Below are 15,096 nucleotides of genomic sequence, written 5' to 3' on the forward strand. Positions count from 1 at the left end.
CATGTAGGAAATGAATAGTTAATGTATTTTATTTTATATTGAATTTACTTTAAAGGTTTAAATCAGGACTTGTGAGAACCTGTAGTGAAATACCTTAAGCTGTTAACTGTAAGGCGTGGAATAGGAGTCACTCAGTGGATTGGTTAAATGTTGTAGACTTCTTACGTCTGCATTTGTTACTGTGCTAATAAACCATATTAAAAACAATCAACTGACACTCCCCTGTTCATTTACTTTCCTTTGCCTTTTGGTTGCAGTTTCCAGATTCTTCCCTTCTAAATAACTTAATGAAATATAATTTACCTTTCAAGACTTGTACTTGTATACAACAATAGCTCAGATGTCTTGAAAGGTTAAATCTAGCCCATCTAGGTTTCAGACAAACTGTACTGTATCTATTTATTCTTTTCTGGAAACAGGGTGGGTCTTACCATGTAGCCCAGGCTGGCCTTGGATCCAACCCAAGTGCTGGGTTATAGGCACACAGCACCATGCCGAACTACCACTGCAACTTTTAAAAAGCATTTTCTAACTTGCAGGTGTCATGGTAGGAAGTACATAAGACACCGATTCTGCCCATGTTAGAGGGCAGTTTCCATAATAACCTGGGTGATCCTTCTAGACGAGCCCTACTGCACATGCATTCACCATAGTTTTTTTTTTTTGGTCTGGGTTTTTTTTTTTTTTTTGGCGGTACCAGGGATGGAACTCGGTACCTTGCGCTTGCCAGGCAGGCGTTTACACCACTGAGTTATGTCCCCAGCCCATCCATACTCTTTTAGAAAAGTACGGTCACCCTATGGATACTCATGTAGATCTACAGCCAGAAGAGAAAAGGGGACAGGAAAAAAAATCACAAGAAACTTAGAAGAATTCTATATAGCAGAACCAGCTTATTTTTATATTTCATATGTGTAGTATTGGCTTGAACTCACTAAACTGAGCAACAACCTAATCTCAAAAGTACTCCATGTTAAAAAAAAAAAAAAAGTATTCCACTTACGTTAGTTTACTTGATATTTTAACATGTCATTTGTTGAAACAGCTTATTTCATACTTACTTTTTAAGTCAAAAGGGTTAACTGATTAATGCTATCTACTTGCTAAATAAAATTAACCACATTGCTCAGATCTTGCCAAAGTCATCAGAGAATCATAGTACAGCCCAGTATTCTATATTTTGCTGCACTTGACCAGGCATCTAGAAAGATACAGTATTCCTTCTAGAAATGTAAGCTTTTCTCTCACTATTACTTAATTCTTTTGCTTTTTGGTGCCAGGAATCAAACTCAGGACCTTGCACTTGCCAGGCAGGTGCTTGTGCCATTGAGCTATATATACACCCTTGCACCTTATTAGTCATTTTTAAAATAAAGAAGAGCCTGTATTCTTAAAGAGGCTATGGGGTATGACAAACCTATTTCCACTACCTACCATCTCATATTAAATGGAACAGGAGCAAAAGCAGTTTATGGCTTTTGTCTCATTCAGTGATTTCTCTGATAAAAATTACTATGTGGTACCTAAATTGGTCATTGCTACTGGTCCAATTTGGTTGCATAAAGTGTTAAGCCTCATATTCCTAGGCATTAAGTGACTAATCAACTTGTAAAAAAAAAGATATTTGAGCTAAAAAGTTTGTAGGAAGTCATACAAAATACGATACCTTCTGAAACATGTTGGAGTACATATGCATAATATTCAATTTTATTTTACTGTTTTGACAACATAAATGACAGGTGCTAATTTCAGGGACAGACTTCAAAAGAGGAATAAAAGTAATTTCATATCAAGCAGTCTAATTTCATAATAACCTGAAGCATATTAAGTTATGGCTTCCTTAAAGGCCAAAGGTAGGTAGATATAAATGGCCTATTTATAAATGTTAAGCTTACTATTCACAATTACAGGCAACCCTGTTCAGCTAACAATTGTGTAACTGGTGATTTCTAGTTTTCAGAGCTAGAGTTTCCTTTGTTTTTCCTCCCAGGCAAAGGAAAGCTTGATTTGCTCTGGGGCTGAGAGAGTTTACTGGCTAACAAAGTGAAAGGTTCAATCAGAGTTTTCCGATCTGTAACAGTTACCTCCCACAGTCTCACTTTCTCACTTTTTGCCCATTGCTGTGCCACTTCAGCATCCACTTGTCTCTGCTCAGAAAGGTCAAGTTTGTTTCCTAATACAACAATTGCAACCTGAAAGAAAATGGATTAAAAAAAATTACATAAGTACTTTGCCAATGTCAGATTTAGAGCAAGGGGGACAACCTGCTTCATTAGAGTAAGGTATTACCATATTCCTGAGTGCTTTTTTTATTTAAAAGGGTACACACCCACATCCTGTAAGATGTTAACTATAAAAAATGGTTAAACAGGTAAAGTTGCGCTTTTAACTCTGGAATGAGTAGAAGACAGCCTTAGAAATTAACAATGTGTATTTCTGTTTGCGGTGTCCCCCACCAAAGCCTCAGTGCTTATAGGTGGGCTGGCTTTAGAGAGGTGACTGGACCACAGGAGTGTGAAGCTCATTGGGAGTCAGTCTGTAACTCTGACACTGGGAAGGGAAATCAGAAGAGCAGGCTGCTGGGGGTGGGACCTAGAAACATCTATCTCCTCTTTCCTGAGGCCCCCATGCCATGAATTGCTGCTCCTCTGCCTTGGAGCCACATGATTATTGACTAAATGTTTACAACTCAGCCAAAATAAAACTTTCTTCCTTTAAATTGTGGGTGTTGAGTATTGTCTTAGCAGCAAAAAAGTGACTGAGACACTGAGGGATTTGCATTGTAATGCTTAAATAAAAGACAACCCCTAGAGCTGTGGGAGTTTGTACCCCAAAGAATCTAAAATCCATGGAAATATTATTCTCAGTCCTCAAAAAGTACTTGCTGTTTGATGAATCATGAACCAATAAAACATTTCACACTAAATAGAAGTCAGTCATCCGTTTAAATCTGACACTACTCACCAGGCACTGCTTGAAGTGACCAGAGCACAGCAGTCACAATAATGGCAAAGCCCAAGGGGACGGGAGAAGAGATAGTATCCAGATTTTCAGATGATGCCAGGGTAGAGAAAGAGGATTTGGCATTCTCAAAAGAAGGCACTTTTGAAGAACACCAAATCAGGAGGCCTCTGAGCCATTGTTAACATGTGCTCCCAGTAAGACAGGACCTTGCTTGCACAATGAAGGTGTGAGCCCAGAGCTTGGTGTCCCTAATGAATCTCAGCAGGTGCTGCCTTCCTACCTTTTATGGACTGGGGATCAAATCCAGGGACACACTACCACTGAGCCATATCTCCAGACTTTTTAAGACTAAGGATCTCTAGTTACTCCAACTAGCTTTGAACTTGTGATTCTCCTCCCTCAAACTCCAGAGTGGGCATGCCATTATTTACCAACATACTGGGCTCTGTCATTCTTGTACATTCCCCAGTGTCACCATCTCTCTGCAAGTGCAGAAAACCAGCACCACCACCTAAATATCCCTTCACATTCTTGAAATGGAGCTTAACCCTATTTTTCTTACCTTTCCCTGCCTGACCATTATCAGTGCAAGTTGAAAAGGAGCAAAACGGTTAATGAGCATCCTCCCTTTTCCTCAGTGCTGCTCCACTAAGTGCTGCTGTCCTTCGCTAAGACCTCAATATGCTACCTATCCTCCACCCTGGTTTCTGCTCGCTGAACAGCTGCCTCAGGAACATGCCCGTCACTACACTGCTCTGCTCCTTTCATAATGACCTCACCAGCCACATGGATGATACCTCAGTCAGTCCCCCAGTCTCAGTGCTTTGACTGCTCCAGTGATCTTGCCGTCCTCAGCCTATGTGTGGTCACATCCTAGACCCTGACAGTGTATCTCACCTCAGCTGCCAGCACTACACAGACCCTTGCCTTCCAAGGAAAGCCCAATACCCATGCTCCAGCAGCGCCAGCCACCACATGAAGGTAACACTGTACTAGCTCTACTACCTATATCATGGTTCTTCCACCCCACTTACCTCTTCCTCCTTAGCTCAGATTCTTTTCATCCCCTCCCCACACCATACTCACCTGGCAAAGCCCCTTCCTCTGTTAAATTTAACTCAGAAAAACGCACAACCTTTTGAGCTAATTTCATCCATAACCGCTGAGCTCAAGCTGCGGTTCCCCAGCAAATGTATTGTTTTCTCCGTTTATTGTGTAACTAGACAAGATCTCAGAATATAGCCCTCTCCTCTATGCCTACACCTCTTCTTTCATTTCAGTTGATGAGACTATTTCACTAAAACAACAAAAAGCAAGCAGTATTTTCTTCCACACTAACGAAGTGCCAATTTCCAACCTACCTCACTGTTCTACACCCCATCCTCCTACACCTGCATCAGGCTGTTTTCTCTTTAGTTCCTCCCATTATTTTCTTTCTTTTTTTACGTATTTAGTACAGGGTCTCACTCTACAGATCAGACTTGTTTTCAGCCTTCCAAAGCGCAGGGATTACAGGCGCATGCCACCACCAGTCTGAATCACATCTCATGTGCCCTGCAGGCAGGGCCAGCAAGGCAGAACCGGGATCAAACCCAGACTGCTGTGCTCTGCCTAAGCAGGTGCTTTAGTCCACTGAGCTATCTGGCCAGCCCTAATCCCTGTCGTTAACATATAAACATACTATCTCATATCTAAGCCTTTTTGTACCACATCCTGCTCCTTTACAGCGAAGTTCTCTCAAAGAGCTAACTATATGTTCTGTGTTCAATTCTGTCAATCCCAAACTTCAACTTACTAAAACTCCACATAGTAAAGACTAATTCTTAGTCCTCAGCTGACCTCTCTGTAGCATTCCAGTCTGTTTCCTACCTGGTATTTCAAATGCTGGCTTTACTTTCTCTCTGGATGCCCCCATCTTGAGGTTTTTCCTCTACCCTTCGCCACTTCTCCCAAGACTCCTTGGCTGTTTCTCCTGACCCTAGATCCCCCAGAGCCTCACGTGCTCACAGCAGGGAGGGAATCTGGGAGACTAGATTACGACTTCTGTTAGGAGGTGGGGTCTGGTCAGAAGAGGCTTGTGACTAGAGGAAGGCCTGGAAGGGTTTATCTCCCCCCCTTTGTCTCTGCTTATTGTCCACCAGCTGAGAGCCACTCTCCTTTGACATGCCATCCAGTGAACTGAAAGCTCTACAAACTGTGTGGAAATAGGCCTCTCCTCTAAATTGTGGGTGTCAGGTACTTTATCCCAGGAAAAAAAGTGAAAAAAAAAAAAAATGCCCTCCAACTTGTGAATGTTACACTTCTTGCCTCTCATGCCTACTTCAACACACCAGCCAAAGTGGTCCACTTCATACAAGTCAAAAGATGTTCAGCCACATTCATTTCTGGGCATGGGCTGCATATCTGTAATCCCATCACCCAGGAGGCTGAGGCAAGAGGATCATCATGACTGTAAGGTCAGCCTAGACTGCATAGCTCAAGGCTAGTCTAAAGGACATAATGAGATTGTGCCTCAAGTGCGTAAGCCACATTTTTTAAAAAAATGTATTTAATACAGGGTCTCACTACATAGATCGGGTTCATAGTAAATGGTAATCCTTCCTGTTTCTCAGCCTCCCAAGTGCTGTGATTACAAGTGCAAGCCACCACGCCCAGTCTCATTCGCCATCTTGCCATGCCCCTGGGGGAGGGGCTGGCACAACAGGTTGGGGATCTTACGCCCCGCCCCTGCATCTGCCTAAGTAGGCACTTCAGTCTGCTGAGCTACCTGGCCAGCCCCTAAGCCAAATCATTTCTTTATTCTAGAACCATTAGCTTCTGGTCTAACAAAAAGAGAAAGCCAAAGTGTCACCATCTCCTGTGACTCACCTTTGAGCCCAGTCTGGCCTTACTGCTATTTCCTGAGTGCGATAGGCAAATTCAGGTTTTAGACCCCAGCACTAGCTATTTCCTCCCCTGTACCATGCTCCCTCCTTCCTCACTTCAGGTGTCTGTAAAAGGTCACTTTATCTGGGAGCCCTTTCCAGTTTATCCTGCAGACAGGTGTGCACCACCACATCCAGCTAGCCTAGGCTTTTTATTCTCATAGCCTTGTTAAATTATACAGGCTGCCCTGAAACTTACAGTCCTCCGATCTCAGGTTCCCTGAGCAGCCAAGCTTACAGACACACACTACCACACCCAGTGATACCACAGTACTGTAAGATGGCAGTGATAGGGTAACAATAAGGAAGCTCTGTTTTTTTTTTTTTTTTTTTTGGTACAGGGGATTGAACTCGGGACCTTGCACTTGCCAGGCAAGTGCTTATTCTACTGAGCTATCTCCCCAGCCCCTGTATTCTTAATTTCTTAACACTGCTATGAGGGAGCAGTGCCACATTTGTGGTCACAGCTACTTGAGAAGGTTAAGCAGGCAGATTACGTGAACCCAGAAGTTCAAGTCTATCCGGGGAAACATAGGGAGACCCATCTCTAAAAATACAAACCACCAAACTGGGTAATTTTTTATTATTACAATAATCTCAAAAAGTTTAATGTAAAAATAATTAAAATAGCCGGGGAGATGGCTCAGTGGAATAAGCACTTCCCTGGCAAGCGCAAGGGCCTGAGTTCAATCCCTGGTACTGCAAAAAAAAAAAAAAGATATTTGGGGCTGGTGAGATGGCTCAGTGGTCTAGAGCACCTACTTAGAACAAGCTTAGCTAAAGCACAGGGACCACAGTTCAATCCCCCAGCTCCATGTGCCAGCCAGCCCGCCCCCTGGTGGGCTGAGCTGGCCACACACACACAAAGAAAGGTTAAAAAAAAAAAAAAAAGATGGAAGTGAAAAAAATAATTAAAATACAAAATCTTCGGCGATCTGCTCGTGCTACTCATTAGTGGCACCTGCACGAGCAGGAATCAGCTGTGGAATGAGCTCCCAATGGAGAGTTCCAGGCAAGGGAACTGGCGATCGAGAAGCACTTAACAGGCACCACAGTGAGCGATGCCAGAAGAACAGGAAGTAGACCAGTGTTGCTACAGTACTGAGAGGAGCAAGAAGATTCAGAAGAGAAGGAAAGCACTGACCAGGTTACAGTCATATACCCAGTAAGCCCTGCAGATCTTATTTTAGGTGGTCTAGGAGTAAGTAGGTGCCAATAATTATTCACTAGCTCCCAACCCCCCAAGGATTAAAAGAAGTCTCTTCAGCCAGTGAGAATTTCCAATGAAAAGCCTGAGGAAACTTTTGACTCCAAACTTCATAGTACTTGAAATAGAGTAATTAAATTTAACCTGTACATGGTAAAACAGCAAACATGCAGCTCAAATGCTAGTCCTGAATGAACTGTCAGTACCATACTACCTGGGCTAAAAACATGTTGCAGTTACACATACTGAATTTGCAATTTGCTGGTTTTAATATCTGTTTACTCTGAAACCACCCTGTAGATAGTATTACAATTCACACATGGCTAGCCATTTTCTAGAGGGGAGGAGTTGAGACAGTCTCACTATAATTCTGGTCTTGAACTCACTATGTCGCCCTCTCCTCCTGCCACCGTGAGCTCCACTGTGAGCCTCCTGAGTACCAAGATTACAGGCATGCACCAGCACACCTGGCACACACTGGGCATTTTTAACATACCCACCTACCTCTTTTTTGTCTTTGAATTTATCGATTTCTTTCTTTAGAAGCTCCACTCTTTGGAAAGATTCAAGGTTATTCACACTGTACACAAGAACAAAGCCATCAGCAAATGAAAAATAATGCTTCGGCAACTCAACGCCTTCTTGTAGACCTCTGGTGTCATAAAGATGTAGTTGTTCCTTTACTCCCCGATCAGTTTCCACAGAAGCCATGTATACATCTTCCATTGTTTCGCAATCTTCCATCCCTGGAATTAAAAACAAAAAAATCACCTCTGGGGATAAGCCAGTGCCAAATGTTCACCTGCCTTTTTTTTTTTGGTTTTTTTCAGAACCAGGGATTGAACTCAGGCCCTTGTGCTTGCCAGGCAAGCGCTTACTCTACTGAGCCATCTTCCCGGCCCCAAAATACTTTTTTTTTTTGTGATACCAGGGATTGAATTTAGGACCTTATGCTTGCCAGGCAAGTGCTTATTCCACTGAGCTATCTCCCCAGCCCAGTTCACTTGCTCTTTAGCAGCTGGTTTTCTAGCTTTCCTGTTAACTTCATATAATAATCACAGTTCTACTTTGTTTTTGAAAATGAAAAATAGTAATTCAAGGGCTGGCAAGATAGCTCAGCAGACTAAGCGCCTGCTTTGGCAAGTGCAGGGACCAAGGTTCGATCCCCAGTCCCACATGCCTCACCAGGCCCTGACCCCACCCCTGGGGCGCAGTGAGCCAGCTGCCAAGTCCAGGCATGGTGCCACATCCCTGTAATCCCAATGCTGAAAACAGGAGGATCACTATGAGTCCAAGCTGCGTAGTGAGACCCTGTACCAAATGCATAAAATGAAAAAAAAAAAAGTGAACTGCTGGGGATGCAGTTCAGTGGCAGGGAGCTGAAACAAATCCCCAGCACTGAAGTTGCGACAATTTTAAAATTCATAGTAAATGAACTAAGTGCTTTTTTTTTTTTTTTTGCGGAACCAGGGATTGAACTCAGGCCCTTGCACTTGCCAGGGAAGCACTTACTCCACTGAGCCATCTCTCCTGCCCTAGAACTAATTGCTTTTTAAAAGGATTTATTGTTTAGAAATACAAGTAGTAATAAAAATTTGGCAGTAAGGTTTATTATGTTTAAGAAATACCTATTACAAGAATAAAAGAACCTAATATCTAAATTGGATTTACAAGCTGATTTAAAAAGTAGCTTCAACACTGGTTCCTCTTCGCAATCAGATCAAAGGACAGGACAGGACTTTGGGAAAATTTAATATTCTCTGGAGAATTCCAGTGTCTCTTAAAGGAAAGAAAACTTCATGTGTCTATTTGGGGCCTAAGCACCTTTGACTCCCAAGTACACACTCATGTCCATGTTCATGATCACTTGAAAGTAATCCAGCATGTCATCTTCCCTCCCCACATCTGCTCTTCCTTGCGTATTTTGCCTGCTCACCATCAACTGGGCAGTCTTAAGAGTTCTTTTTGAAGACGCAAAGTGCAAACTACTACTAAGCAGCCACCCTACACCTGATAAATATCTCATACTCTGAAAAGGCTGCTGAAATGTCAGCTATGTGGACAGTCCCAGAATTAGTATAACCCTTTCCTTTTTTGTTATTAGGCTTTGTACAGTTAATATTTTATACTTTGAATCTTTCACTCCAACTAGAGTGTAAACCCCTTTAAACTCTCAGAAAGTGCAGTCCTAAATACAAACTGACATACATAGAATGTTCTTAATAAATGTTTGCTTTGCCAGACATGGTGGCCTATGTCTGCAACACTAGCACTAAGGGAGGCAAAGACAGGAGTGTTTTTGTACCTACATAACTTAGCAAGGGCCTGTCTCAAAAAATATAAAGGGTGGGGATATAGCTTATTGAACCTGATCCTCAGTACTGCAAAACAAAACAAATACAGTATAAGTACCTGACTTAGGAACATTCAAGTTGTGAAACTTCACAAATATGAACAGACACCGTATTACACCCAGATGGGCACAAACTGTGGATGTAGTTCACATGTCTACTGGACATGGTCACAGCTGTGATTCTATACAGTTCAGCCAGCCCAGATGTCTGGAAGCAAGAGTAAAAGCCATGCGACGTGGAGAACACTGCTAGGAAGTGCAAAGCAGTAACTTTGGCAACAAGTGAAAATAACTGAAAAATTGGACCAATGTGAAAAGATGGTAGACACTACTTCTTAGAACATGAATCATTCAGTCATTGGCACAATTCTAAAGAACAAGGACAAGATTATGGAATGTGAATTTTTTTATGCTTTACATTATATATTGGTGTCAGAGGTGCATAAGACTCACTTTGGGGCTGGCCAGATAGCTCAGCAGACTCAAGTGCCTGCTTAAGCAGAGTGAAGCAGCCGGGGTTCAATCCCTGGCATGCCATGGGGGCCCCGCCCCTAGGGCGCACTGAGATGTGATTGAGATTGGGCGTGGTGGTGCACGCCTGTAATCCCAGTGCTTCGGAGGCTGAAAACAGGAGAATCACTATGAAGCTGATCTATGTAGTGAGACCCTGTAGAAAATTCATTATAAAACAAAACAAAGAAAAAGACTCACTTTGTTAGATTTACAAATGAATCTGACTTAAGAATGTTCTCCCAAATGGAACTTGTTCCGAAGTCAGGGGTTTGCTCTAAATGCTTGAAGAATAAATAATCTTGTAACTGATATACCCAGTTCAGCTCCTTTCTTGCCAGTATTTTGCCACCTTGCTCCACTTGTGCAGAGTCTGTCTCCTCGACAGTCTAAGTTCCTTGAATGAAAGGAAATATTTTGTGTAGCGAGCAAACATTTAATAATCCTTTGAGGGGGGCTGGTGAGATGGCTCAGTTGTCTAAAGCACCTATTTAGACCAAGCTAAGCTAAGCAAAGCACAGGGAACGCGGTTCAATCCCCCAGCACCACATGCCAGCCAGCCCCGCCCCCTGGTGGGCTGAGCTGGCCACACACACACACACACACACACACACACACACACACAAATAAAAAAGCCCCGCCCCCTGGTGGGCTGAGCTGGCCACACACACACACACACACACACACACACACACACACAAATAAATAAAAATTAAAAATAATAATCCTTTGAGGATAAAGTGATTAAGGAGGGAAAATTAACACTTTGAATGTTAATGAGCAGTACAGAGGTATGTGACAAAATATGTACAGTATGGTCCCACTAACCACTTTCATGTTGAAATATAAAGCTTAAACATGAGCTACATCCAGAAGTAAAATAATATAGATTAACAGCCTACATTTTAAAAAATGCTGTTAAATTTTTCTGAAAACTGGTTAATTTTCCTAAGTAGCCTAAATACTGTAGAGGCATTTGCTCCAGTGCCTTACATGAAAAGTTCATAAATACTAAATAAAATCTCCATAAATGTTAGGTTTATAGAGATGACCATGTACTGATGTATAGGATGACCATGATTAGCAAAAATGTTTATTTTCATTAGCATAAAGTTTGTAAGGAATGAGCACAGTGTTTTGTTTTTTTGTATTATTTTTTTAGGGAAGGGTCTGCAGGGTGTTCAGGGTCTCACTACTAGATCAGACTCATAGTGATTCTCCTGTTTTCAGCCTCCCAAATGCTGGGATTACAAGCGTGCGTCACCACGCCCAGTCTCATATGCTGACTCAGCCAGCTCCAGGGGTGGGGCTGGTGCAGCAGGCCTGGGATTGAACCTCCAGCCCCTGTGCCTGCTTGCAGGCACTTTAATCTGCTGAGCTATCTGGCCGGCCCGAGCAGTGTTTAGTAAGGAAAAATCCATAAATTTGCTTGTGTATGTATATCTGTCATCCTATCATAAATTAAGCCTATAGAAAATTAAGTGTTCTATTAAAGCATTAGTAAACTTAGATTAGAACTAAAAGACAAAAACCCTAACAAAGCTAGCCTGATTGTCCTTATGCTAGCTCAGCGACCCCAGAACTTTGTGGTATTTTGTTTCTTTGAAGACCAACTGAGACTTTTCCTGTGGCTCTCTAGCTCTCCAGCTCTCCTTGCCACTTCACACTGCCAAGCAACTAGGCTTCTCTGCCAGCAGGAGACTGAAGGCACGGTTCTAGGAAGGAAGTCAGAGGTCTGTGGACCATGGCAGAGGGTATGAGGAGTGCCACCATGAAGACAAGGACCAGCTAAGTGACATGCCTGCATGTACATGCAACTCACTGATGTTGTACCTCCACCCCTTAAGCTCTTTGCCCTTCCCCTACTCCCCAAACTTTTGCCAGATGAGCCTTTACTCTACGCAGTCATGGTGGCACACACCTGTAATCCCAGCACTAAGGCAAGAGAATTACCAAGAATTTGAGGCCATCTTGCGCTACATAGAAGTTTGAGACCAGCCTAAACTGCATAGCAAGGGCCAGCCAAATGGCTCAGCAGATTAAAGTGCCTGCAAGCAGGTGCAGCGGCCAAGGGTTCAATCCCCAGGCCTGCTGTGCCAGCCTTGCCCCCGGGGCACACTGAGACAGCAATTGAGACTAGGCGTGGTGGCCTGTGCCTGTAATCCCAACTCCTGGGAGGCTGTAAACAGGCGGATCACTACAAGTCTGATCTAGTAGTGAAAGCCTGAACACTCTGTAGACCCTTGCCTAAAATACAAAAAATAAACCACATAGCAGGAGCGTATCTAAAAATAAAACAAACAGAGCTATACGCAAAGGACTGTGGGGAATATAGCCAATGGAAAAGAAAAGTTATAAAGACACTGACATCCAAGGCTCCCAAAAAATGTTTCATCCAGATCACCTTATTGAGGACTGAAGTCATGAATGCTATCCATATGCTCTAGAGTCCCCAATTAGCTTTGCAGGTCTCCACTCTAGCAACCAAGCTAAAGAAATGGAGCCCAAAATCAGAGAAAAGCATCAAAGAGAAAACAAGCTATGGAAAGAAAAATGAACTACCTAATACCACATCAAGGAAACAAGCCAGTGCATCAAAGAAGGAATAGTCACTAACAAAAATTTAATTGAAGGAGAATGTATAAATATGAGGAAATCTCCCAAAAAGTTTAGAAAAAAATACTAAGAAAAATAAGAAAATTAGAGGGCCAATGTATGAATTCCAATTCCAGAAAAGGAGGACATAGAATGCAGAGGAGGGATAGCATCAACAAAATAATTCAGAACTGAAGAACACACATTTCCATACCGAAAGCCAGGCATGGTAGCACACACCAGTAATTCCAGTACTTGGCAAGCCAAGGCAGGAAGATCACAAGTTTAAGGGCAGCCTTGAGGTCAAGTTTTAGTTCAAGTTTCACAGTGAGTTCAAGATCAGCTTGTCCCAAGACACAGCACAAAACAAAACAACACAAAAAACACCTGAGTGCCTAGTACCCTGGATAAAAAAGATCAATTCTATAACAAATTACTGCAAAATTTCATAACAGCAGTGTCTTGGTCTATTTGTGTTTATATTATAACAAGATACACAAACTGGATAATTTATAAACAGAAAATTCAACAGTTCTGGAGAAGGACATCCAAGATCAAGGCACCACAAATGGCACATTTTCCACATCTGATATGGTTTCACTTTCACCGTGTCCCCTAAGGCATAAAATGTTAGGTCCTCACACGGTAGAAGGAATAGAAGAATCAAAACACTTGCATGTAATCACCTCTTCAAGGCCACAATTGTTAATACTAATGCAATATGGACTAAGTTTGAGCATGAATTTTGAAGAGAATGCATCATTCAAAGGTTACCAGCTGGAATTGAAGAGAGCCCTTGACAGCTACATACAAAACATCAAGTATCATAATGCCTCCAGGATTCTCAGAAATACCACAGGAAGCAACAAAATCACAGAATCTGGCAAAGCTGAAGATATACACTCTCCACAAACCAGCAATTTCAATTCTAAATAGATGCCTCAGAGTCTTTTGACACAGAACTGGAAGAACACATATACATACAAGTTTGTTTATGGTAGCATTATTTCTAATAAGCCCAAACCAGAAAACCCAAATGTTCATCAAGGTAGAAGCAATCAATAAATGTAGGTACCTTCACACCACGCAATACTATACAGCACGGAAAACTAACAAATCATAGTTACAACAAAATGGGTAAATCTTATAATGCTGACTGAAAGAAGAGAAACACTGAAGAATTTGATTCCATTCATATAAAGCCAATAACAGACAAAAATGAACTATGCTAGACACGCACACACACACACACACACACACACACACACACAGTAAAAGAAATGCCACCAGTATGTAACAGATAAATAAAGAAAAAAAGAATGTCTTTAACTTCTTACTTGCATGATGAAGATTATATATAAGACTGGCTTATCATTGCTTCTTTAAAAAATACATCCAATTCAGGTGCTATGGCTATACACACCAGCCGCAGCATGATGCAACCTGCATGCCTGTCTGGGAGCTCCATATGCCCTGATTTCTTGCTTCCAGATGCTTTTGTTCATGGTTTTTGTTGTTGTTGTTGTTGTTTGTTTGTTTTTTGTTTTTTGTGGCTGGCTCAGCTCGCCCTGGGGGCAGGGCTGGCTTGGCATGTGGTGCCAGAGATCAAGCCACAGTCCCTGCCCTTGCCTAAGCTTGCCTAAGATGTCTCTGGTACAATGACCAGGGTTACAATCTCCCCAACGGTTTTTTGAACACATGTGGGCAGTAGCACCCATACAGAATAGTCCCTCCTCCTTTTGTCCATAAGCCACCTTCCCAACTGCAATCTCACCATTCACCATTCTAAGTATAACTTACTACTGAATCTAGATTCTACAGAATCTCCTCCCAGGAAGTCATTGGAAAGAAATGCTAAGTAGTGAAATTTTGTTAAGAATAACAGTTCTTTGGAACAGAGAGTCTTTGTAAACAAGAAGAATCAGTGCTCTAGTAAGACATCCAAACTACACTCAGAACCTCCAAAGGGGAACTCTGGGAATGGATGGCACTTGTAAGATCCCTCCTCTCCAAAAGACAGCTGCTTCTAACAGTGGATCAGAGCAGACACTGGACAAGAAAGCTGTGGTGTCCTGGCAGACCCCGTCCCCTCATAGAAGGCTAATATTGTAGCTAAAGCAGATTAGTCCAGGGGAGTTCCAGAGTGCCCTTCCAAAGATTAAGACCTATTTAACCCACACCCAGAAGGGCCTCCAAAAGAAGCCCCCTCAAAAGGACTGTTCTCAGAACAATGCCACGCAGAATTCTGCCCATTGACTCAGACTGTGGGCTCTGACGCAGCCAGGAAGTCAGGGATGGTGGCAGCTGACTGTAAGATTGTGGAAACAGGACCGAAGGGTCACATTACAGTGCTACATCAATTCCCAAACTTAATTCTTTACACAATTCTGGTCACAGACCAAATTAGATGAGGATTGAATTAAATTTCCCCACAAAGTTGACATTTAGGGGGCTGGAGAGATGGCTCAGTGGTCTAAAGCACCTACTTGAAACAAGCTTGGCAAAGCACAGGGACCGCGGTTTGATCCCCAGCACCACATGCC

The 15,096-nt window shown here is 42.5% G+C and overlaps 1 protein-coding gene across 1 annotated transcript in view; it reads right to left on the minus strand.

Annotated features, from left to right (window-relative positions):
* Window positions 1-410: 410 nt before the first annotated feature.
* Nkiras1 (NFKB inhibitor interacting Ras like 1) overlaps window positions 411-15,096 on the minus strand; it is a 33,855-nt gene continuing 19,169 nt past the window's right edge. Inside the window, exons 3-4 of the mRNA XM_004634185.2 lie at window positions 7,600-7,841; window positions 411-2,192 (exon numbers count right to left, since the gene is read on the minus strand). Coding sequence (XP_004634242.1) covers window positions 1,950-2,192; window positions 7,600-7,841 — 485 coding nt within the window. The 3' untranslated portion in view covers window positions 411-1,949. The remainder of the gene's footprint in view (window positions 2,193-7,599; window positions 7,842-15,096) is intronic.

Source organism: Octodon degus, unplaced genomic scaffold (genome assembly GCF_000260255.1).
Source record: "Octodon degus isolate 3935 unplaced genomic scaffold, OctDeg1.0 scaffold00059, whole genome shotgun sequence".
Classification (NCBI taxonomy): Eukaryota; Metazoa; Chordata; class Mammalia; order Rodentia; family Octodontidae; genus Octodon; species Octodon degus.